The sequence below is a fragment of the Hypanus sabinus genome, chromosome 12 (genome assembly GCF_030144855.1).
Source record: "Hypanus sabinus isolate sHypSab1 chromosome 12, sHypSab1.hap1, whole genome shotgun sequence".
Taxonomy (NCBI): domain Eukaryota; kingdom Metazoa; phylum Chordata; class Chondrichthyes; order Myliobatiformes; family Dasyatidae; genus Hypanus; species Hypanus sabinus.
Genome location: NC_082717.1, coordinates 49,532,737 through 49,559,513, shown reverse-complemented (window position 1 = coordinate 49,559,513; position 26,777 = coordinate 49,532,737). Strand labels below are relative to the sequence as shown.

Here is a 26,777-nt window from a genome sequence, read left to right as displayed (position 1 = left end):
AATTCCACCAACCTAGTTGTGTTGTATCAAGGTTGAGCAAATGTATAATTTGTCTCAACAAATCCAAAGGTTCCCATTGTAATGAAGCCACTGTGAAGCAATGTACATCATGGGATATGATGCTTGTTGCTTTTGTCTATTTAAAAGCAATCAAAGGCTTCAATAAGTGAACTGCAGTAATCAGCACATAATGACTGTGTAAAGCAATGATATCCAGCCAGACATACAAATTCCAATTTATATCATCCTGTCTGAAGCTGTACATTCCAACATCACACTGTGATGACCATTTACCACATAAATGAGATGAGAGCTGTCACGGTACAATAACTTGGTGGAACATTTTTAGCTGAGGTGATACCAATGCAATAAAATTGGTCATACCTTATGATATAACAGCATAAATTTGGCCAACATGCAAACTAGATAAATTCATTTTGCATAACAAAGATGTTATCCTATATCATCTGCAAAACAAATATTTAAAGAGATATAGGATTTTGCAATACATTCATATATAATTATTTCTTATTTTCAGAGAGCGAACTCTAGAATGAGGTGAAAACATTGACTAATTAGCAAGATAAATGAGAAGAACTCTTACTGGATGAGGTATCAGTTGAGAGTATGTATGCCCCTTAATAATCCTAAGACACAATATGAACAAGAGTGGAGAAATTTATGGCATTCTGAGCAAAGCTAGATTTTAAATCAGCAACTCAAATCGAAATTAAATGCCCATTCATCATACTGCACTCGGAGAAATGTTGTTCTATGTAAATTGATTATCAAATAGAAAGTTTGCTGTGATTGCACTGTGAATTATGTGGAGTGAGAGAGTGGTGAGGCCCGATCATCATCTTTAAAAAAAAGTCTGGGTGCGGTCAGTTTATGTGCATTCACCAGGTGATGTAAAGGGCAATTTCTCAACCCCACAAAACACTGACAAACTTCAATTCCTTCACCTACATCTCACTGAAGACTACTTAATTAAGTGCAAGTCTCTTTGTAAAGTCTTAAAGCTTATAAATGGATTGTGGAAAGGAGAGTTCTTTTAAATATAATAAACACACAACATCTAAAGTCAGTGCATAATAGGATATTGGATTCTGAACTCAATGGGTTTATCAATGCTCACTGCAGCATGAAATAGTTTGCCAGAACAGATAATCCTTCTTAACAGCAGGGAAATGCAAAATAAACTGCAGTCCAGTCAATACACTTTCTGCTGAGGACTTGGTCATGCTGAGTTTGGATTGCTTTTTGACCTTGTGACATCTTTCTTTTATTCTCAAGCCCAGCCCTCTTATTTTCATTTGAACTAAAGAAGCTGAACAAACTTGGATTGTTTTCTCTGGAACGTTAGTGGCTGAGAAATAACCTAATAGATGAGTATAACATTATCAGAGTAATAGGCAGGGTAAATAGAGATGTGTTTTCTTCAAAGTGCAAATGTTAAATATTAGAGGGCATAACTTTAAAATGATGAGGAAAGGTTTACAAGACATGTGTTTTTTAGATTACAAGACCATAAGACATAGGAACAGAATTAGGTAATTTGGCCTATCGTGTCTGCTCTGCCATTTTATCATGGCTGATCCATTTCCTTCTCAGCCTCGATCTCCTGTCATCTCCCTGTAACCCTTCACCCCGACTAATCAAGAACATATCAACCTCTGCCTTAAGTATATCAACGAATTGGCCTCTGCAGCAATCCATGACAACAAATTCCACATATTCAGCTTTCGCTGGTTAAAGAAATTCCTTGTCACCTCTGTTCTAAATGAATGTCCCTCTATTCTGAGGCTGTGTCCACTGATCTTGGACTCCCCCACCATAGGAAACATCGTCTCCTCATCCACTCTATTGTGGCCTTTCAACATTCAATAGGTTTCAATGAGATCCCTCTCCCCTCATTCTCTGAATTCTAGTGAGTACAGGCCAAGAGCCAAACACTTCTCATGTGATAAGCCTTTCAAACCTCAAAATAATTTTTGTAAAACTTCTTTGAACTCTCTCCAATGTCAGCACATCCATTAATAGAAAAGGGGCCCAAAACTGCATACAATACTCTAAGTGAGGCCTTACCAGTGCCATATAAAGTCTCATCATTACATCCTTGATTTTATATTTTAGTCCACTTGAAAAGAATGCAAACGTTACATTTGCCTTCCTTACCATTGACTCAATCTGCAAATTAACCTTTTAGGGAATCCTGCACAAGGACTCCTAAGTCCCGTTGCACCTCAACTTTTTGATTTTTTTTCCTGTCCATTCAGGGAATAGTCAACCCTTTTATTTCTTCTAACAAAGTGCACTTCCTGATACTATGTTCCATCTACCACTTCTTTACCCATTCTCCTAACCTACCCAAGTCCTTCTGTAGCCTCTCTGCTTCCTGAACACTACCCACCCCCTCACCTATTTTTGTGTCACCCACAAGATTTGCCACAGAGAGTGGTAGATAGCTAGGACACACTGCCCGGGGGAAAAGGCAGATTCTGTTACTTAAGGATACTTTTGCCCACATGCAGGTTAGAAGGGTGGAAGTCTCTCTAGTCAGTAGAAGGACTTTGACAGGATATCATATCACACACACATATATACAGATAGTTTCTCCATCAGGTCTAGAAGCAAGGTTACCCACTCTCATCTTCTTGTTTGTATGTTGCACGGAACCCTTTGCCGAATCCATCAGGACGGACGACAAAGTAAGTGGGGTGGCATTGCCAGACAGTGGAGGCATACAAGTCAAACTCTCCCTGTATATGGATTATGTCACTGTCTTCTACTTAGAAGTATTATCAGTTTGTAGATTGATCAGCACATGACCAGTTCAAGTTAGCATCCAGAGCCTGAGTTAATCGCAGGAAGAGCGAGGACATGCTCTTCACTTATCGATCTGACTTATCCAATGTCCTCCTTCTTCCCCACCCCTCCCCCACACCATCTAGTCTGACTCCCTAAATTTGTAATTGTTATAAATGACCTGGATGAGGAAGTGGAGGAATGGGCTAGTAAATTTGCTGATAACACAAACGTTTGGAGTGTTGTGGATAGTGTGGTGGGCTGTCAGAGGTTACAGCGGGATATCGGTAGGATGCAAAGCTGGGCTGAGAAATGGCAGATGAGTTCAACCCAGGTAAGTGTGAGGTTGTTCATTTTGGTAGTTCAAATATGATGGCAGGATATAGTACTGATGGTAAGACTTTTGGCAGCATGGAGGATCAAGGGGATCTTTGGGACCATGTCCATAGGACTCTCAAAGCTGCTGCGCAGGTTGACTGTGGTTAAGGCGCATACAGGGCATTGGCCTTCATCAATCATAGGATTGAGTTCAAGATCTGAGAAGTAACGTATCAGCTGTACAGAACTCTGGTCAGACCCCACTTGGAGTACTGTGCTCAGTTCTGTTCACCTCACTACAGGAAGGATGTGGAAACCATAGAAAGGGTGCAGAGGAGATTTACAAGGATGTTGCCTGGATTGGGGAGCATGCCTTATGAGAACAGGTTGAATGAACTTGGCCTTTTCTCCTTGGAGTGGTGAAGGATGAGAGGTGACCCGATAGAGGTATACAAGATGATGAAAGGCATTTACTGTATGGATAGTCAGCCATTTCAGTCCTGGGGGAAAAAGCTTCTAACAGGAAAGGGCACAGTTTAAAGGTGCCTGGAAGTACGTACAGCGGGGATGTCAGGGCTAAGTATTTTTTTGTGTAGAGAGTGGCGAGTGCATAGAATGGGCTGCTGGTAATGGTGGTGGAGGCAGATACGATAGGGTCTTTTAACAGGCTTCTGTATAGGTACATGGAGCTTAGAAAAAGAGGCCTATGGGTAACCTTAGGTAATTTCTAAAATAAGGATGTGGTTGGCTCAGCATTATGGGCTGAAGGGCCTGTATTCTGCTGTAGGTTTTCTGTTTCTATATCTACACTCATTCTATTTCTGGTGTTCCCACAACAGATGGTTCACTTTAAGAACTCTTTATCATGTTGTTTCATACTCTTGTTATTTGCTGCTATTTATTTATATTTCCATTTGTGCAATTTATTGTTCATTGATTCAGTTTATAGTTACTGTTCTATCGATTTGCTTTGTATGCCACAGGTAAAAGAATCTCAGGGTTGTATGTGGTGATCAGGATGTATTTTGATAATAAATTTTATTTTGAACTTTTTACATAATCTTATCAGATCCACCACAGCTTCTCCATGTTTCCCTTATCCTGTAATTTCTTCTGCTCCTTCTCTTTAGCCCTTTTAGAGTGGTGCTTAGAACTGGACACAATATTGCAGTTGTGGCTGGACAGTTTTTTTTCCCCCTTTAAAGATAATCCCTTTTAGCCGATGTACCATGATTAATGTATAGACCAACATTAAGGCTATGAACTGTCCCATAAAAGCTGGAAGATCAAAACTCAATTACACACACCAACATTCCCTTCCCCTGGACAAATATTAAACAAGTTTTGCAACCACCAGTGATCAAGTCATTACTTCACTGGTATTGCACACAGCAAATTGATGGGTGAATAAAATCTATGAACTTTTCATAAGCACTGATAACCAAAAAGTGAGGCTTTAAGTGTTTATACACTGATACTAATTTGTTATTTTTCTTCTGTATGCAGAACTTTTAAATACACTAATCTGAACAGAATACCAAGTGGAGCTTTCTCTGGACTCAACAACTTATCAAGCATGTACGTATTCAATTAATTTGTTCAATGTGCTGAATATTCAGGTGTGCCTTTGCTTGCATTGTCAAAGAAAGCTGGAATATATGGCATTATTATATAATACTTTTCCTTGCAGTATGATATTACTGCATTTGCAATTGTCAGTGAAAACACAAGGAGACAAGTGGAATATTATTTTATAGAGTAGGTCAATAGGACATGGTTTGCTATACATTATGGAAATCAGAACCCATAACAGCTTTTAATGAAGCCGATTGAATAGCTGAATTAGAGCAATTCAAGAGAATACAGGGCAATTGCAGGCAAAGTAATTAGAGCTGACACAGGTGTGAAGAGCAATGTAAAAGCTTATTCATCCTATGACTACAAAGTACAATTTAATAAAATTTTTCCATATTTGAAAAACAATTCTAGCATATAATCCAAATCCATTAGCACCATTTTGAATGTACAGATCATGTTTAAAGGTTATTTTTGTACATTAAATTACACTCATGCCATTTTTGGGTTAAGTCATCTGTATTGGCCTGGGCACTATTTTACATGATGTACTAGCATTTCCTGGCAAAAGCTCTCAGGAGCTGGAGCTTTTGTATGTGATCGGTGGCTTTTGCTGGAAAACTAAGAGCACATCACATACAGATCAGCAGAGAAACAGGAATTTATAGGGTGTTTTCAGTAGTTATAATATTAAAAACTGCTCTCCCATCACTGTTCACAACCTCTGTATACAAGTCACAAAACTCCTCTGCCCTTTGTTCATCTTTGCCATGATACTACAAAGTTAAAGATGACAATGTAGAGCTCAATAGGGCCAAATCATCAAAAGGGTGCTGTGTTCCTCTCCCACACCCCCATAGCAAACTTCCATGCAGCTAATCTGGTTGTCATGGAGAAAACCCCTTTGATGCTCTTCCCAGCCTTCAGCACAGGGAAAGAAAGTGACAGTAGCTGCAAGTTTCTCTCATAGCTCCCACTGGGATTTACACAAGGGATTTTCAATGTAGTTCTGATTAATTCCATAAATTTCCACAATTTGGGATCAGTTCTGTAATCAGCATATCAGAATTCAGTGCACTGAAGATGAGAACTCCACATTCAATGCATCCATGCTACAATTTTTCTTTAAACTCTCAGATTGCCTGTGTTATTTTGTGGTGGGAGGCCTTTGGTGCCAATGAGAGAGTGGTACTGTAGGGCATGGCAATGAAAGAAGGCCAGAAACTATGCTCATCACCCAGCCGATTTTTTTTATTCTACTGCAACCATGGTTAAAATGGCATGGGCATTTACCCTATAGGAGCCAATATGACTGAATTGAAATAGAATAAAGATCGGGCAGCATCTGTCAAGGACAGATGATGAGGTCCACTGATAGGTTATTCATTCTCCTCAAGGTCAATCATCTTGATCCAGATTTAAAAAAAAAATCATACAAGCTCTCAGGTTTCACTTGAAGTTGGCCCTCAAAGTACCAATACAATGTTCATCAACACACTGTCCACTGGATCTACAATTTTCACTTGGCTCCTTATACCAGAAAATTTTAGCTTGGAAAACAGGGCTCGAATGGAATAATCAATTTTTGTTTTCTTCATGTTTTATACTGAAAACTAAATTAGACCTGAAGTGGAACTTCCAGCTATAACATACAAGCTGCAGGTGAAATTTAGTGAGCTGTAAAATTTTTTTAAATCAGGTATGTTAAAGACTATAAAATCTACCTGTAGTAATCCATGCTATTTTTAACTAAAAGGTCTGATTATAACAAAGCATCATTGATTGCTAACCAGTTCATCTGCAATTTCTGAAGTTCCATTCACCCGTCAGTCTGACCTTGCTTATAGAACATAGAAATCTGCATCACATTACAGGCTCTTCAGCCCACGATGTTGTGCTAACTATGTAACCTACTGTAGAAACTGCCTAGCATTTACCTAGCACATAACCCTCTATTTTTCTAAGCTACATGTACCCATCTAAAAGGTTCTTAAAAGACCCTATTGTATCCACTTCCACCACCGTCACCGACAGTGCATTTCACGCATCCACCACTGTGTGTGGAAAAAAAACATACCTCTGACATCCCCTTGGTACCCATTTCCAAGCATCTTAAAACTATGCACCCCGATGTTCGCCATTTCAGCCCAGGCAACAAGCCTCTGGCTAGCCACATGATCACTGCCCCTCATCATCTTATACACCTCTATTAGGTCACCTCTCATCCTCTATCGCTCCAAGGAGAAAAGGCCAAGTTCACTCAACCTACTCTCATAAGGTACACCCTCCAAATCCAGGCAACATCCTTGTAAGTCTCCTCCACATTTTATCTATAGTATCCACATCCTTCCTGTAGTGAGGTGACCAGAACTGAACACAGTACTCCAAGTGGGGTCTGAACAAGGTCTTATATAGCCGTAACATTTCAAGAGCCATGTGGCACTCAAACCCATGGTTGATGAATGCCAACATACTATACACCTTCTTAACAAGATTATCAACCTGTGCAGCTTTGAGTGTCCTATCGACACAGACACCAAGATCTCTCAGAACATCCACACTGCCAAGAGTCTTACCATTATTTTATAGTCTTCAAATTGAACCTACCAAAATGAACCACTACACACTTATCTAGGCTGAAGTCCATCTGCCACTTCTCAGCCCAGTTCTGCAACATATCAATGTCCCACTGTAATCTCTGACCATCTTCCAGACTATCCATAACAACCCCAACCTTTGTGTCATCAGCAAACTTACTCACCCATCCTGCTACTTTTTCATCCAGGTCATTTGTATATTAAAAATATAATCAGAAAGAGAAGGGGTCCCAGAACAGATCCCTGTGAAACACCACTGGTCACTGACCTCCATGCAGAATATGACCCATCCACAACCACCCTTTACCTTCTGTGTGCAAGCCAGTTTTGGATCCACAAAGCAAGGTCTCCTGGGATCCCATGCCTCCTTACTTTCTGAAAAAGCCTTGCATGGGGAACCTTAAAAAAAATGCCTTTCTGAAATCCATACACTATATCCATTGCTCTACCTTCATCAATGTGTTTTGTAACACCCAATGCTCAGGTGCACCATCACCACCCAAAGCAACTTATCTTCAGAGTCAGGTTTATTATTGCAAACTAATGTCATGACCACCACTGATGCTGCCCTCACTCACATCTCCATTTCCTGGCCATCTATGCTCATTACATCCGCCCATTGCCTTCAAAGGAATAGAGTTCCTCTTATCCTCACCAACCACCCCACAAGCCTCCATGTCCAACACATCATTCTCTGCAACTTCCACCTTTTTCAACTGGACCCCCGCCCCAAACCCCCTCACCCGCTTTCAGCAAGAATCCATCCTTCTGTGATTCCTTTCCCACTAATAACCATATAACAATTACAGCAAGGAAATAGGTCATCTCGGCCCTTCTAGTCCGTACTGAATGCTTACTCTCACTTAGTCCCACTGGCCTGCACTCAGCCCATAACCCTCCATTCCTTTCCTGTCCATATACCTATCCAATTTTTTTTTTATTTTTTTTTATCTTTTATAAATGACAATACTGAACCTGCCTCTACCACTTTTACTGGAAGCTCATTCCACACAGCTACCACTCTCTGAATAAAGAGGTTCCCCCTCATGTTACCCCTAAACTTTTGCCCCTTAACTCATGCCCTCTTGTTTGAATCTCCCCTTCTCTCAATGGAAAAAGCCTATCCACGTCAACTCTATTCCCCTCAATTTTAAATACCTCTATCAAGTCCCCCCTCAACCTTCTACGCTCCAAAGACCTAACTTGTTCAATCTTTCCCTGTAACCTAGGTGCTGAAACCCAGGTAATATTCTAGTAAATCTTCTCTGTACTCTGTCTCTATTTTGTTGATATCTTTCCTATAATTCGGTAACCAGAACTGTACACAATACTCCAAATTTGGTCTTACCAATGCCTTGTACACTTTTAACATTACATCCCAACTCCTATACTCAATGCTCTGATTTATAAAGGCCAACATACCAAAAGCTTTCTTCACCACCCTATCCACATGAGATTCCACCTTCAAGGAACTATGCACCATTATTGCTAGATCACTCTGTTCTACTGCATTCCTCAATGCCCTACCATTTACCATATATGTCCTATTTGGATTATTCCTACCAAAAAATGTAGCTCCTCACACTTGTCAGCATTAAACTCCATCTGCAATACTCAGTCCACTCTTCTAACTGGCCTAACTCTCTCTGCAAACTTCGAAAATCTACTTCATTATCAACAACGCCACCTACCTTAGTATCATCTGCATACTTACTAATCCAGTTTACCACCCCATCATCCAGATTATTAATGTATATGACAAACAACATTGGACCCAATACAGATCCCTGAGGCACACCACTAGTCACCGGCCTTCAAACTGACAAACAGTTATCCACCACTTCTCTCTGGCATCTCCCATCCATCCACTGTTGAATCCATTTTACTACTTCAATATTAATACCTAACGATTGAACCTTCCTAACTAACCTTCCATGTGGAAACTTGTCAAAGGTCTTACTGAAGACCATATAGACAACATCCACTGCTTTACCCTCGTCAACTTTCCTCGTAACCTGTTCAAAAAATTCAATAAGATTTGTCAAACATGACCTTCCACGCACAAATCCATGTTGACTGTTCCTAATCAGACACTGTCTATCCAGATAATTTGACTGTTCCTAAACTTAACTGTTCAGCACCCATTCACCACCATTCAGGGCCTCAAACAGTTCCAGGTGAGGCAACACTTCACCTCTGAATCTGTTGGGTTTGTCTACAGTATCCGGTTCTCCTGTCGCAACTTCCTGTATATTGTTGAGACCTGAGAAACCACTTTAGAAGACACCTCCTGTCCATCTACAAAAAGCAGAATTTCCTGGTGGCCGACCACTTTAACTCTTATCCCATTCCATTTCCAACATATCAGTCCATTGCCTTTTCTTCTGTCACAATGAGTCCTCTCTCAGTGTGGAGTAGCACCTTACGTTCTCATAGATTCCTTCTCTAATGCTCTTCATTTTCCAGTTACAGTTTGTCACTTCATCCTCCCTCCCCCACCCATCTGGCTTCACCTATCACCTTCTAGCTTGTGCTCCTTCGCCTCTCCCATCATCTTCCCCCATTCTTTCAGTCCTGACAAAGGGTCACAGCCTGAAATGTCAGCTGTTGATTCATTTCCATAGATGCTACCCAACCTACTGAGTTCCTCCAGCATTGTGTGTCACCATGACATGTTTGGCAAAGCATTGTGGGCCAAAGAGCCTGTATTGCATTGTAGGTTTTCTATGTTTCCATGAAATTTTTTGTTTTGTGGTAATAGAACAGAGCCACAGATCGACCTCCCAAACCCTGACCACTGCATTGTAGCTACTCTTGACCCTTGATTCTCCAGTTAATACTTTACTACTGATCCTAAACTCTCCTCACAATCTGACCTTAGAATATACCACTGCTACTCCTGATCCTAGATTCTCCTCATGATCACCAGCCACTGTTTACCTCCAACTTTTCCTGACTCTAAAATCTCCCACAGAACCCAGACCACTGAAGCCAACTTGACATTCCTCCCTTTTTGTTAAATTCTTTTCCCAAATCTGGTCATTGTCAGGATGGCCAAAAGGTACTTGCAATCACCAATTGTCTCTGAAAAGGTGATGAGATAACCTCTCAAACAGCTGCACTCCTGCAGAATCTGTTCCCACAATGCTATTTGGTAGCATATAGCATATAGCACTCAGGCTCCATTGGGATAATGGAATGGTGATATATTTCCAAGTCACAGTGGTGTATGAGTGATGTTTGAATTGAATCCATTCAGGTAGGGGGCTTTCCATCATATTGCTGAGTAGTACCTTTCAGTGGGGGCCAGGGATTGGTGAAGCTCAGATCAAAGGCCAAGTTTGCAGGGGTCATGTTGTCTAGTTGCTAGGGATTGATGGAGATGCTGGAGATAGGTGGTCAGAAGATGGGATTATTGAGTTGTTTTTTAAAGAAATGGTGCATTGGGCTGAAAGATCAGGAGTAAATAGAGGATGTGGGGGCAAAGCAGTAGATCAGAAGTTGGAGGAGGACAATTGATAGACAAGGTAGGTGCCAAGAGGGGATGAATAATAAAGGGTGGCAATTTGACAAATAGATCATTGGGTGACGTTGGCTGAGTTTATGTTTAGCCGGATAGGATTAATTACCAGATGGCAAGCAGGAAGAAATTTGAACTGGCGAGGAGAGGTTTGTGAACAAAGCTGGTAGATGGGCCATTAGAGATTATATTATTCATCATGAGCCCAATTTGAGCAGGTTGGCCAAGTCTGACACATGGGTTGGAATTAACTCAGGCACATCTCCTTAAAGTGAAGCTTAAAGCCATCCCCAAAGTCTGCTATCTGCTTAAATAGCACACAAAATCTTTGGCCTGATGTTATTGCAGGCACAAGTTCTGAAAGTGTGGCTCTATGCACTCAAATTTTGAGCCAACTGCACAAAATAGTCAGTTTGTATATTTCTTTTTGTGACGTATTCGGACTTCAAACAAAATCGTGATCAGCAGAAAACATGAAAAATTAACAGCAATTCAAATGAGATCTTCATGTTTCTGAAATCAAATGCAGCCTTCCCCTGAGATTAGACTGGTTGATTTCTAAATTTGAAAAGAGAAGAGGCATAGGAATTGCACAACAAATGTACAGAATCTTGCAGTCATTGTTATTAATAGTGTTCTGAGATCACACATGGACCTAGACTTAATTTCTTAGTATATTTCAACAGAAAAATACCATTTTGTAAACACTTCCAAATTTGAAATATTCTCAAGTACAAACTCTTATTTCTGGGGATGATTCCACACATCTAATGGAAACTGTTGAACATATGCGAACCAACAGCTAGTAGTTGCTAAAAACCTTAAATTATTCCTTGAAAGGAGATGCTTTACCTGTCTATCGACCTCATCCTAGCCATTACTGGATTCACCTGTCACCCCTTCTTCCCATTTATTTTTGTTTATAAATGCTGGCCATCTCCCCCTTTCTTTCCAGTCCTAAATAAATGTTTCATCCATCAACGCCATCTGACTTGCTGAGTTCTTCCAACTGTCCATATTTCCAGCAGTCTCATGCCTTCACTCTCAAATTCATTGGAATTGATTGCAGGGCAGAATTTCCTCTTAATATTGCAACTTTAACAGGTACAGTGCAAAAGTAGGGCAAGAGTATGTTCATCTTGGATGCTAACCTATCATAAAATATAATTTAATTCCTCATCTGCCAAATGACCTTGTTAAACCTAGGTTCTTGAAGACTTTTATCTCCTTTTGATGATTACTTCATGTATACCGGTACATTGTTCTTTAATACACTTCCCTCCCATAGTTCAAATAGTTCTGATTTTTTTTTTAAATAAATCAACTTGGGCATCTCAGTTGCTACTATTAGCATCTAGAACAGGTACACACATTGCATTGTAGTAGCAGATGCATAGACTTCCAGTGTCTTCATAAGGAGTGGGAATAAAGGGAGCCTTTTCTGGTTGTGACAAGTGATGTTCCCCAGGTGTTCGTATTGGGATTGATTCTTTTTTGTTATATGTCAATGATTTGGATGATGGAATTAATGGCTTTGCTGCAAAGTTTTCAGACAATATGAAGAGAGGTGGAGGGGCAGGTGGTTTGAAGTGGAGGCTACAGAAAGACTTAAACAGATTAGGGAAATGGGCAAAGAAGTGGCAGATGGAATAGTGTCGGGAAGTATATAGTCATGAACTTTGCTAGAAGATGAGGCAAAGGTTTGACAATTTTCTAAATGGAGAGAAAATACAAAAATCTGAGATACAAAGGGACTTGGGAGTCCTTGTGCAAGGTTCCTTAATTTGCAGGTTGAGACTGATGAGGAAGGCAAATGCAATGTTAGCATTAATTTCAATAGGACTAGAATATGAAAGGAAGGATGTAGTGTTGAGACTTTATAAAGCACTGGGGAGGCCTCACTTGGAGTATTGTGAACAGCTTTGGGCCCCTCATCTCAGAAAGGATTCACTGAAACAGGAGAGGGTTCAAAGGAGGTTCATGAAAGTGATGCCAGGATTGAATGGCTTGTCATATGAACAGCATTTGATGGTTCTGGGCCGGCATTCACTAAAATTCAGAAGAATGAGAGGTGATCTAATTGAAACCTATCAAATGGTGCAAGGCCTTGATAGAGTGGATGTATGTGGAGGGAATGTTTCCTGCGGTGGGAGAGTCAAAGACCTGAGTACACAGCCTCAGAATAGAGGGATGTCCTTTTGGAACAGATGAAGAGGAATTCTTTTAGCCAGGGAGTGGTGAATCTGGAATTCCTTGCCACAAGCAGTTGTGGAAGTCAAGTCTTTATTCATATTTAAGACAGCAGTTGATAAAATCTTGATCAGTCAGGGCATGAAGGGATACTGGCTGGTTGGGAGGGGGTGGCATGTGGAAGGCAGGAAATTGGGGCTAAGAGGAAAATTTCATCAGTCATCATGAAATGGTGGAGCAGACTCAATGGGGCAAATGGCCTAATTCAGCTCCTATATCTTATGGCATTATGTTCTCTATGCACAACTTACCTGAACACAAGAAACCCATACAATTTTAATAAATGGCTCAGGCAATACAAGAGTGAATTTCATTAGCTAGTCTTGATAAGTTCAATCACAACTTCTGTTTATTTATGTTCTTAACACTTCAATTGGTTTTGGACTTCTGCAAGTACATTGTAGAATGTAGATGTCCATATCTAATGAATGAGATTGTCTACATTAGTCACTATGCTCCACTAGTAAATTCTGCTAGTGGATTCCTCACAAATTGGCAACATATCTAGTGTTTGGTCACACAAGGCTTTGGTTCGGAGACCCACTGGTTTCAATGAATAAAAAGGGGAAATGTATTTAATGCTTTGATAATTATTTTTTGAGTTACAACTAATTTATTTTATTAATTTTGTGATACATCACATAGCAGTCATAGAGTCCATTCTCATGTATGGATGCGAGACATGGCCACTCACCAAGAGCATGTGAAAGTCACTAGATGGTTGCTATACTCGAATGCTCCGATGGCTCTTGACGCGAGTTTGCAACAGCACATGCTGAATGTCGAGTTCTATGGTAACCTACTGATGGTCACTACTAAAATTGAGGCGAGAAGGCTGCAACTAGGGGGCACTATCTACACCATCCTGAGCTACCTGCCAGCCTAGTTATCACATGGGAGCCCAAGCATGGGAGGATGAACCCTGGGCGCCCTCCCAAGACTATGGTTAACACGCTCCTAGAAGATAGGGGTGCGGCTAATGTAGATGAAGTGAACACACTGATGAGGGAGAGGGAGGAGTGGAGAGTCCATCATCGTGCCTGACGCTGGCCCCCTAGGCCTGAGTCGACATAGTAGTAGTAGTAGATAATAGGCCCTTCCAGTCACACCACACCAGCAACCCACTGACAAACCCAATTAATCCTAATGTAATCACAGGACAATTTACAATGAACAAATTACCAATACATCTTAGAATTGTGGGAGGAAACTGGAGCACCCAGGGAAAACCCATGGGGAGAATACTCAAACTCCTTACAGAATGGCGCCAGAATTGAGCTCTGAACTCTGCAATGCCTCAAGTTGCAATATTGTCATGCTAACCACTACACCACCACGATGCTGTTTTTAGGCATTTTAATTTTGAAATAATTTAAACTATTTTACTCAAGTGATTTACACAAGTTATATTTTTCAAATGTTACTGAATATGAGAGATACAAATATTATAAAATCTTTTACAGCTTTAATAGGGGATAAAGCTGTGCTGCATTGTTTGCATCCCGTTAGAGAATTGAAGAATGGATTCACAGCACTTTTTCCACCAGGGTCTATTTGCCACTGTGACCAGCCCTACCCACCCCAAAAGCATAGTGTGAGGACAAATGAAATTGGTAAAGTGTGGGTGACCAGAGCCCATGGGCTGCAGCTTCAGCCAGTGTGGCAAGTGCTGAGAAATCTGATCATTATATTTGTTTCAAGATACTGTTACATGCATTCTACTACTTTAATCTTCACTTTGTACATTGACTTTCATGTCAAGTGAATAATCACAGTCATACTGCCTTCACAACCTCTTGTGCAAAGATTGTGAAGATAAACCTGAATAGGTATCCATGCAGAGTAATGTAATTGTCGGCTGAAAGGGAAAGCTACTGTATTTAAAGAAAAGTACCAGGATTTACATATTTGTTATGATACTGTGATGCAAGCAATTTGTCTCAAATTTTCCATTTCCAAATATAGTTGCACAAGTTAAAATATAGCTGTAGAAAGTAGAGGGTTAGCTGCATTAATATCTTTTTCCAGCTTTCCAAACAAAGTAGCTTTTGGCCAAGTTGTGCTCATATATATTCTTTTTGACCTTTTGCTATTTTTTTGCTCATGTACCTCATTAAAAATTATTCATTTCTAGTAGAAAGCAAACAACTTCAATAACATTCAGGGCAAGAAGGCTGTGAGTGAACAGCTAATATTTCAGAGCAAAGGGAGTTTTTTTTTACTACTCAGGGTAAAAAAAAAGGCAAGACTGCGCAGGTGCGTGATATCAGCCAGTAGTGCGTAAAAGGTTTAAAAAGACTGCCGTACTCAGTGAGCAGCGGAGTGAGAGGCAGCAGAGTGATAGGGGCTTTGGCTCAACAGGCTTAGGCGGTAACAGGATGAGGCAAGGTAGGTTTAACTGTGTTAATTGTGGAAAGGAGATAGTATGTGTGTGAGGCCAGTTTTCTGTGCTTGGTGTCAGAAGTGGGGGGGGTCCCGGAGTCTCCCAGCCTCCCAGACAGCCATACCTGCACCAGGTGTGTCGAGCTGCAGCTCTTAAGGAAGCAAGTTAGGGAACTGGAGATGGAGCTCAATGACCTTCGCCTGGTAGGGAAAAGGAAGGAGTTACGGGTAGGTGGTCACACCGGGGCCACGGGAGACAAACAAGTGGGTCACAGTCAGGTGGGGGAAGGGGAAGAGTCAGGTACTAGAGAGTACCCCTGTGGCTATTCCCCTTGACAATAGTACTCCTGTTTGAGTACTGTTGAAGAGGACAGCCTACCTGGGGGAAGCAGCAGTGGCCGTGCCTCTGGCACGGAGTCTGGCCCTGTAGCTCAGAAGGGTAGGGAAGAGAAGAGGAAGGCAGTAGTGATAGGGAACTCTATAGTTAGGGGGGCAGACAGGTGATTTTGTGGACATGGATGGTAGTGTGCCTCCCAGGTGCCAGGGACCGGGATATTTCAGATCACATCCAAGATATCCTGCAGTGGGAAGGAGAACAGCCAGAGGTCGTGGTATATATAGGTACCAACATAGCTAGGAAAAGAGAAGAGGTCCTTTTTTTAAAAAAAAGTACAGGGAGTTAGGAAGGAAGTTGAGAAACAGGACCGCAAAGGTAGTAATCTCAAGATTACTGCCTGTGCCACGTGACAGTAAGTATAGGAATAGGATGAGGTAGAGGATAAATGTGTAGCTGAGGGATTGGAGCAGGGGCAGGGATTCAAATTTCTGGATCACTGGAACCTCTTTTGGGACAGATGTGTTCAACCCAGGTAAGTGTGAAGTGGTTCATTTTGGTTGGTCAAATATGATGGCATTAGTGGTAAGATTCTTGGCAGTGTGGAGGATCAGAGGGATCTTAGGGTCTGAGTCTATAGGGCACTCAAAGCAGCTGCGCAGGTTAACTCTGTGGTTAAGGCGGCATATGGTGTATTGGCCTTCATCAATCGTGGAATTGAATTTAGGAGCTGAGAGGTAATGTTGCAGCTATATAGGACCCTTGGAGTACTGTGCTCAGTTCTGGTCACCTCACTACAGGAGGATGTAGAAGCCATAGAAGAAGTGCAGAGGAGATTTACAAGGATTTTGCCTGGATTGGGGAGCATGCCTCATGAAAATAGATTGAGTGAACTTTGTCTTTTCTCCTTGGAGCAATGGAGGATGAGAGGTGACCTGATAGAGGTGTATAAGACACATCAATCATGTGGATAGTCAGAGGCTTTTCCCCCAGGGCTGAAATAGTTGCCACAAGAGGACACAGGTTTAAGGTGCTGGGGAGAAGGTACAGAGAAGATGTCAGGGGTAAGTTTTATTTTTTTTAAAACTCAGTGGTGAGAGCGTGGAATGGGCTGCCAGCAACGGTGGTGGAGGTGGATACGATAGAGTCTTTTAAGAGACTTTTAGATAGGTACATGGAGCTCAGTAAAATAGAGGACTGTAGGTAAGCCTAGTAATTTTTAAATTTAGGGACACATTCAATACAACTTTGTGGGCCAAAGGGCCTGTATTGTGTTGTACATTTTCTATGTTTCTCTATCAGACTGATAAAGCTTATAAATGATTAAAACTTGCATCACCCCATACTGTAAAAGGGCTGGATGGGAAAGAGTTTGTCAAACATGTTCAGGAAAGTTTCCGTAATCAGTACATAGGGAGAGTGTGATACTAGATCTCCTTTTAGGGAACAGGGCAGGTAACAAAAACGTCTGTAGCAGAACACTTTGCATCTAATGATAATAATGCCATTTGACTCAAGATAATTAAGGATAGGTCTGGTCTTTGTATTGAGAATCTGAATTGCAGAAAGGCTGATTCGGATATCATCAGAAGGATCTGCCAAATGTGGATTGGGACAGATTGTTTTCTGGCAAAGGTGTTAGTTGTTTAAGAAAAAGGAGGTGCATCACAGGTATAGACTGGCAGGAACAAATGAGACACTGAAGTGCAAGAAATGTAAGAGAACACTAAAGGAAATCAGGAGGTCTAAAAGGAAATTTTCTGAAGTAAATTGTGGTCACCAATCACCACAAACAATCAAGAAGCAAAAGGAAGCAAAACAGATTCAAAGGATAAGCCATGCTGGTGTATCACAAAGCCAAAGCATATGTTCAAGACATGGGTTATGGATGTGTTGGTATCACGGTCACTGTTGGAGTGAATGATTTGGAGAACAGTAGATGTGGAAAAGTTTTGATTCCCGTCCACCTAACCTGTCCACCAGCTGCAAGGTTGGATCTCTCCAAGCACCAATTTGGTGAGATCGAGAATGGCTTTCGGCGGTACATACTGTGGTGAACTACATATACCTGTCTGGACATGCCCCCTGCTGACTGCTCCTGTGGCTCCTCCCACAGACCCCGGTATAAAGGCGATTGAGGCCTGAGCCCGGCCATCAGTCTCCAGGATGTAGTATGGTGGTCAACTACTGCTTGTTCTTTCTTCTAGTCAATAAAAGCCGATATCTCACCTTCATGTCTCAGAGTTATTGATTGTGCATCACATACCAAGATTGTTACTGCACTGATATCTGGGTTCTAGAGTGAGGCACTATCTGCTGCTTGGACAATTTAAACACTGGTCCAGATAGACAGGAAAGCCCATGTGTTGGGTTGCTTTTGCTCACTCTCCCTCAATGTTCTTTCCTCGCTCTGTGGTACCGAGGCTGTGAACTGTTCTGGCAGCCCTGCTAATGTGATGAACTGAGCTTGAGCCTTCTCTGGGAAGCAGATCCAGGGACTCATTCTGCTTCAGAATGCTGTTTTTTTTTTACCCTCATTCTCAGTATAGTGGTTGTGGTCTTTTTTTAAAAAAAAAATTGTGTTATTTTGGGTTTTTTGCTTTGGGCTGCCTACAAGGAAACACATCAAGGTAATTAATTTATTCGTTCTTTGATAATAAATGTACTTTGATTCTTGGAGATGGCATGAAGTTGCTCTAGCAGACGAGGTGAAGGGGAATCCCAAGGGCTTCTACAAGTATTAAAGAGCAAAAGGATAGCAAGGGACAAAATTGGTCCTCTGGAAAATCAAAGTGGTAATATACGCACTTGGCCGAAAAAATATGGGGGCAAACTTCAAAAGTTTTTTTTTACATCTGTATCTATTTCCTGTGTAAATACAGAGTTTATAGATGTCAAGCAAAGCAGCCATGAGGTCATGGACTGTCTACAGAGGAGGTGGTGTTTGCTTTCTTGAGACAAATTTGGGTGAATAAATCCCTAGTGCCTGACAAGGTGTTCCCTCTGATCCTGTGGGAGGCCAGTACAGTAATTGCAGGGGCCCCGAGCAGAGACACATAAAATAGCATTAGTCAAGGCTGAGGTGCTGATTGGAGGATAGTGAATGCTGTTTTGCTGTTTAATAAAGGCTGTAAAAATAAGCCAGGAAATTACAGGCCAGTGAGCCTGACATCAGTAGTGGGAAAGTTATTGGAAGGTATTCTAATGGACAGGATATACAAGTATTGTGATAGACAGTGCCTGATTTGCGATATCCAACATGGCTTTGTGTGTGGTAGGTCATGTCTAAACAGTCTTAGAGTTTGAGGAAGTTACCAGCAAAGTTGATGAAGGAAAGGCAGTGGGATCTTGACAAATGCCTTGCTCAAGTCCATATAGACAAAATCCACTGCCTTGCTTTCAACAACTTTGCTGGTTGATCATGAAGATTTAGTCACTTAGCATTCAAGATGAGGTAGTAAATTGGATTAGACATTGGCCTTGCGGGACAAACCAGAGAGTGGATGTAGATGGTTGCTTCTCTGGCTGAAGACGTATGACTAGTGGTGTGCCGTAGGGCACCAGAAGATTCAAACCCATTGCTGAGATAGCATTGAGGAATGAAATCTTTTGTTGCAGGTGCTAAAAGAGTACTCAAATCCTCAAGATTTAGTTCAGCTGAGCCCGAGGGAATCAAGTGTGTATGAATAAATAGAAGATACTTGGGACCCCTGAAATGCTAGGTTCAATAACAAAGTTTACCATATCTTTTCACATACTTCTCTTGGATATGAAATGATTCTTGCAGGGTGATTTCCACAATAATGATAATTACACAATGTTGATGTAGCCCAATTTGCACATTATTATAGGAGATGACTTATTCAATGTATTACATTGCATAAAAACAATGCTCAAGTATTGTTTTCTGTTCCTACCATGAACTCAGCTGAATAGTGGATTATACCAAAAAGGAACAAAGCAAGAACACCATTAATCCAATTATCTCTTCAAGTCACTTTCCATCCTGATATAGGAAGGGTGATAAAGGAATATTATGGAATTCGCTGTCTAGGAGAACTCCTTGGAACAATTTATACAGAAAACTCACCACAAACTGCTCACATATCAGAAGGATGAAACTTAAATGGAGATGCAAGATACCAGAATCTGGATTTTTAAAACGTACACTCTGTGCTTAAAATGAAGTATATGGATAGACGAACAGATGGCTAGCGTTTCAGGTTGAGAGCCTGCCTCAGGACTAAGGGCAAAGGAAAGATGCTCAGCTTACAGAAGTGAGTTGGAGGGGTGAGGCAAGGACCAGGTGATAGGTGAAACCAGATGAAGTTGATGACCGGGGGGGGGGGGGTGGGGAAAAGAGGAGAAAAAGAAGAAAGCAATGGATAAATGAAGCCAGTTGGGATCAGAGGTGAAGCCTAATGTCTGGGTAAAATCTACATGACAGATACAAAGTACAGCTTTCAATGATAGGGCACAAAAAAATAAATTATTGCCAGTGATACTGGGAGGCTTTCTGTTGTGTTAATATACACAGATAAAAAGAGCAATTAAATTAGAATAGGCCATTAAGAACACCTGGCATACCAACTGGCACTGTTCTGGATTCTATTTCATTAATTGCTTTATAAACAAACTCAGAACATTAAAATAGTATAGCAGAATTTTTAGAACATCAATTCCCCTTTGTAAAATAAATCTAGAGCACATTGGGAAACATTTTCTTTATTTCAGTATTCAGCTTTCCTTGTTACATCCATGTCTATTCTGAGTTTCCTGGTTGCTCCAAGTTAATATTTGAACACATTTATAAAATGAACATCGTAAAATATCCTGACATCAGGATCATCCATTAGCTTGGGTGTTCTAGCCAGGATTGCTGAATAAACTTGAGGGATGCAGTAGGATCATCGAGGAGCAGGCTTAAATCAACCCAAAAGATGGACGTTTTAAACATTTTACCCCATTTCTAAAATTCGTTATTCTTTAATGTTTGAGAAGTCCCAGAAAGTTTTTTTCCCCAATTGGATGGAACTATCCAGGGTTCTTGAGAAAGAATACCTTTGCTTCCCCTTCAATTGGTAATGGTGTTTTATATTCAAAATTTAGAGATGGTGGCTTGTCAATCCCCAAATTCAAGGTTCAGATACCATAAGCTATTATTAGGAATTACCAAGGTTTCTTGATTCTGGTGAAGATATGATTTGAGTTCAGAGTTCGCTGGGATTGACATCATTGAGAAGATTGAAAAATATAGACAGTGCAATTGCTTTAGAAGCACTATTTTATGAATGATTGTCAGGAATGATGAGGATAGAATTGCTATTGAGATTAATAGGAATGTGGGTGGATAGTCAAGTTCAATTGGTGGACCTGGCTTGGTGATCTAGCTACTGGGGTTCATTACTTCTATATCAACACCAATCCAATAGCTGTTAGATGGGTTTTTTGCCTCTCAGACAGTCTGACTTTATTAACGGCTTGCTCCTCCAGTCAATTTGTACCCCATCAAGCATGAGCTAGGTGGAATATGTCATAGAATCATAGAAGGTGCAGTCTGGCTACAGAAATCATCAGCTACATTTAGGAATAGGATTAGGATTCAGTGATTCTAATCCTATTGTGCAAACTTTTGGAGAATGATCAACCAATGTAGTTTACTGCACAACACTTTGAAAACAGCTACAGTAAAGTTTTAAAGCTGTAGTCAGCAGAAATACTAGAAAAATATAATCTTTCATCAAGAAATACAAAGCCCTCTAAAGATAGAGCACCTGGTGTTCCCAAGATTCAGTCGAGGTCAACTGTAAATGAAGAAAGCCAAGTTTTTGAGCTGCTTTCATTAACAGCTTACTAGCACAACAGAGTGTTGTTTAGAAAATTACCGAACAGAGGAACAGACTTCAAGAACATTCCCAACAATGCCAGAGCCCAGTCTGCAATTGCCACAAAAATGCTGAAGTATTTGCAAACATATTCAGCCTGGAATGTTGAATAGATGATCCAGCATTGTTTCCTTATGTCATCCCTTCCATTTTAGAAGCTAACATTCAATTAATATGGCTCACACTATATGACAGCAAGAAAGAGCTAACAGTAAAGATTGTGGGACCAGACAGTATCCACTGTATGGTACTGAAGGCCTGTACTTCAGATTAATCTGCATCTTCAGATTAATCTGCATCTCCAGCCAAGTTGTTTCACTGAAGTTACAAGATTGGCATCCATCTGACAAAGTGGGAAATTGCCCAGATATGCCATACCTTCACATGACTGATTACTACCCAAATAAACCACTAAGTAATAGATGGTATACATTGCTAGAAAACAATATATATCCACCAATAAGCTGCTTACATTTTCCAAGACCTCTTGGCCCCAAGATCTTATCACTGTTTTGTGAATAGGCCAATCTTCCCCACAAGTCTACTCCATCATTGTGAATGATCTGACTAAATTCAGCTCTCCATTTCTGCACCATATAACCTAAAGTATAATAAGGGACTACTTTATGTTTTAGTAACACGTCATTGAATGCGCTATTAGGCGCATATTTATCTGTACGTGTGCTGAGTTCAGTTTATGCCAGTAAAGAACCATGAACCTTAGCTCTCGTCTCCAGCATTTTTATTAATAGTGTTGTTGAGTAACCAGACCACATACACAACAAATTGGCGATGAGGTTAATGAACCTACATCTTATCGGGATGCCGTGATTTAATTGATAACGACACTCTGAGGAGGAGCACAAAGAACGAGCCAAGGAGGTAGAGTGAGACCACAAGTCTGAAAGGAAGTGGGAGCATAACTGGGGTCGGGAACATTGGGAGACCAAGAAACACGGTTGGAGCCACAGCACATTTAGTCAAAACCACATCCGGCACTGACTCCCAGGGACAGAGGTTCTGCCTGCCCCAGAAAGGAGATAAAAAGGAGTGACACACACACCTAAATGGAGTGCATATGTGGCGCTAGCAAAAAGGACATAGGAGTAAAAAAAAAAGGAAAATAAGGGGAGAATAGGGCTAATTAACATAAAGATGACAATGCTTGGAACCATTACAGCATTTGATAGTGGCATTGAAGACTGGGCAACTTACATTGAAAGAGTGGAGTTATATTGTAAGGCTAACGGTGTTAAGGATGAAAAGAAAGCAAGAGTCTTACTCAGTGTAATGGGAACAAAAACGTACAACCAGCTACGGAGCTTGTTAACCCCCGAAAAGCCAGCTGAAAAAATGTTCAAGCAAATAGTAGACACTCTCCAACAGCATTTAAACCCCAAACCACTGGTCATTGCTGATAGATTTAAATTTCACAATCAGAATCAGAGCAAAAATGAAAGCATTTTTGAATATTATGCTGAATTGAGCAAATTATCAGAACATTGTCAATTTGGAGCTAGTCTATTGGATGCATTGAGGGACAGGTTAGTGTGTAGCATGCACTGTGAAACCATACAGAAGCTTTTGTGTGAAAGAGGCCTTATGCTCGAGAAAGCACTAAACATTGCAATATCAATGGAAATAGTGGCACAGGGTGCTTCCAAGATACAACAAAATTCTCTGGAATATGCCACAAATAAAATGTTACTGAACAAAAGTGAAGCAAAGAAATGCTACCATTGCGGGAACAGGTCACATGACCCTGACGGCTGTTGGTTTAAAGACAAAAAAAATGCAGAAACTGTGGCAAACAGGGCCACATTAGCAGAGTGTGCAAAGCTAGTCAACAGCAGAAGGAGGACAAAATACAGAGAAACAAGAACCCCCAGAAAGGAAAACATAATGTACACAAAGTGAAAGAAAGCAGTTCTGATGAAAATGACTCAGATGAACGTGAATTGCCTTGTCTGCAACCTCACAGCATGAAAGAGACAGATGATTAAGGAGCAATAAGGATCATTCCACAACTGGTGGGTGTGAGACTTAAAATGGAATTAGACACCAGCTCAGCTTTAACAGTGATCTCTGTACACAACTACAAATGACTGTTTTTGCACATACCTCTGAAATGAACTAAACTTCTACTAAAGACTTACTTACAGGACAGAAAGTGCACCCCAAAGGCAAAATTAAAGTGACACTGACCTACGGAGACAAAACACAGCAACTGAACCTCCATCTACTGAAAAATGGAGGACCACTGTTGCTGGAATGTAAATGGCTCAGGAAAATCCAGTTCGATTGGCACTGGGTGTGTCAACAGAGGGCAGTATCCATGACCACAGCTCGTACGAAGATACAGAGGATGCAAGGGAGACAGATATTGCCAACAAGCAGGATGATAAAGACTACCTGGAAGTAAAAGAGCAGGTGTATCAGGAGAAATTGACATCTCTGAAAAGACAGCTTTGCAGTTTTTCAGTTACAGGAAGGCATTTTGCAGGAGGATCAGAAAAGGATGAGGAAACTGGAGCAACAGTGCAAGGGAAGAATATAAAATGCAGAGCTTTTTCTGCAACTGGGGACAGAACAAGTGGAAAGGAATTTATATTAGAGAAGAAAGCAGCAGTGAAGGAATTTGAAGATAAAAAGATTGAATTAGAAGAAAAAGATGATTGAGAATGAGAGGCTAACAATGGAACTCATAGGAGATTCTATGAAGGTAAAGTCAATAATGACTAGGAAACTGAGGAGACTTAATGACCCTGTTCCAATTACTGACAAAAAACCCTGCACATGCACAGTTACTTGTTAACAGGTGAACAGATAATGGAAGATCTGCAAACTCTCAATAAGCTTAAATCTCGAAAAAGACCAGCATCTCTATTCAGACAGAATGCTTTTGCACATGGTAAATCTCAAACCAATCATTTCTTCCACTGAGAATCATACACTTAATCATTTGCAGGAAAGGATCTTTTGCACATACATATTTTGAATCCTCAGCCAATGTGTTTTATTTTTCCACAAAGAAGTTGGGAATCAGCATCAAAACAGAGGCAAATTGTGGTAACAAACTAGAAGGTTTCTACTGCTCTATTTTCACACTTGTGCTGAATGTGCACCTGGAGGAATTCTCCTCCTTGAGCTAGACAGAGAGCACTGCAGGTAATCCTTAATATCAGCAAAGCTGTACTTTAACAGCATCTTAAGAACAATGGAATGAGCAACAAGATTTTGATCAACTACTTCATCAAATGGTAAATGATCACTGGTAAGTACTGATCTTTCTGAGAGTCATTAGATTGCCCTGACTTTTGAATAACTAGTAGAGACAGCAGATCACCGACCACTTCTTTTGTTAGTGGCAAGTCATCTTTGAAACAGATCATGGAAACAGAAGTTACAAAAAAAATGCATCACACCTCTTGCGAAATAGGACAAATTTTGCTACAGCTTCACTTATTTTTCCTGTTACCGCTGGTACATAATCATCTAGAGAAGTACGGCACAGTGGGCAGAGTCATTGTCCTGATTCAAGCCACCACTTTATACATTTAAAACAGTGAAAATGATTACATGGAAGCAGGATGGGATCATTAAGCTCTCCTAAGCAAATTGTACATTCTTTCAGATCATACCTGAAGAACAGACATTCTGCACTGTTTTTACAGTCCGAGGACCTAAGTCACAGCCCGAAAGAGCCTTCAGGATCTCACATCAGAGTTACTGTTCAAACACTTTGCAAGTTGACCAGCATAGAATACAACCTTGTTCTCCAATTTATCATATATTTCTTTAAATCCCAAAATGATGCGTTCCACAAAAAGTCACAGCATCTCCGTCTTCTCCTGAGTATCTTCCCAGCACTCCGTCTGAATCACCAGCGCAACAATATGAAGCAAATACAAGATGGAAAGTTATATTACGGTAAGAAATGGTATCATAAAGGTTAGGCTATCTAATTGGAATCCAAGGAGAATACGAAGATTGGCAGTGTAATTAGTTAAATTGGAACAATGAGATCTGGGTAAGGAAGACAAGTGATAGCACAAAGATGCACAGAGGAGTGCTCATTATACAGAGGTGATCTGCTGCCTAGAACTCTTAGCAAGTTGGAGGTGCACATCTTCTTAACTCACTATGCACAGAGGTCAACTTTTCATGATTTTTATATGGAAACCTGTATTAAAACAAATTTATTGAGAGACATTACCTGGAGAGGCTGAGAGGACCACCCCCCACGCCCCCCAGAGACTTGAGTTATAATGGGTCTTAAACCAAAAGTTAAAAAAGCTTGTTTAATTTGATATTATGTAACTTTGTTCTAATTTGATATTATTAAGTTACTAAGTAAACAAATGGTAGGCAGTTGTACGTTAAGGGTAAACGTATGTTTAGCATAGTGCCCCAGTTTAAAAAAAAGTTGATACACTATTAAAAAGGGAAGAGTGTACAGTACAGCCTACATTATAAGAAGGGACTACTTCATGCCCTAGTAACACTCCATTGAATGCGCTATTAGGCGCATATTTAGCATGCGCTATTAGGCACGTATTGATCTATACGTGTGTGCTGAGTTGAGTTTCTGCCAGTAAAGAATCGTGAACCTTAGCTCCCATGTCCAGCATTTTTATTAATAGTATTGTTGTGTAAACAGGTCACATACACAATTTCTACCTTGCTATGATAACCATTCACTTTCTTACTTATCAAATGCCCACCTATCTTTGTCTTAAATCTATTTAAAGGTTAAGGGAACCAAAGTCTTTAAGGACGATGGCTTCAAACATTCATATCTAAGTGTGAAGAAAATTTTATCTCATCTGTCCAAAATGGATGATGTCTTTTTTTAACCCCAAAACAGTGACCACTGGCTCCAAGTTCGTGCACCAGAGAAAACACCCTTTCCATGTCCCTTGCTTCAAGGCCCCTCAAAATTTTTATGTTTAAATCTTAAATGTGATCCATGTCACACTTCTAAACTGATGTGGATACAAAATTGTCACATTTGATCATTTTCACACTAATCCTCTCTCAAGCCTGGTTTAGTCTATTGTATTTACTAGTTCTCTGGCATGTCAACAAATACACTCAAAAACTTCTAT

At 40.6% G+C, this 26,777-nt stretch overlaps 1 protein-coding gene across 1 annotated transcript in view; it reads left to right on the top strand.

The window, feature by feature from the left end:
• The window catches only part of LOC132402384 (lutropin-choriogonadotropic hormone receptor-like), a gene marked incomplete at its 5' end in the record, with an annotated part of 170,316 nt that overhangs the window by 82,767 nt on the left and 60,772 nt on the right, over positions 1–26,777 (top strand). Inside the window, one exon of the mRNA XM_059985241.1 lies at positions 4,633–4,704. Within this exon, the coding sequence (XP_059841224.1) occupies positions 4,633–4,704 (72 nt within the window). The remainder of the gene's footprint in view (positions 1–4,632; positions 4,705–26,777) is intronic.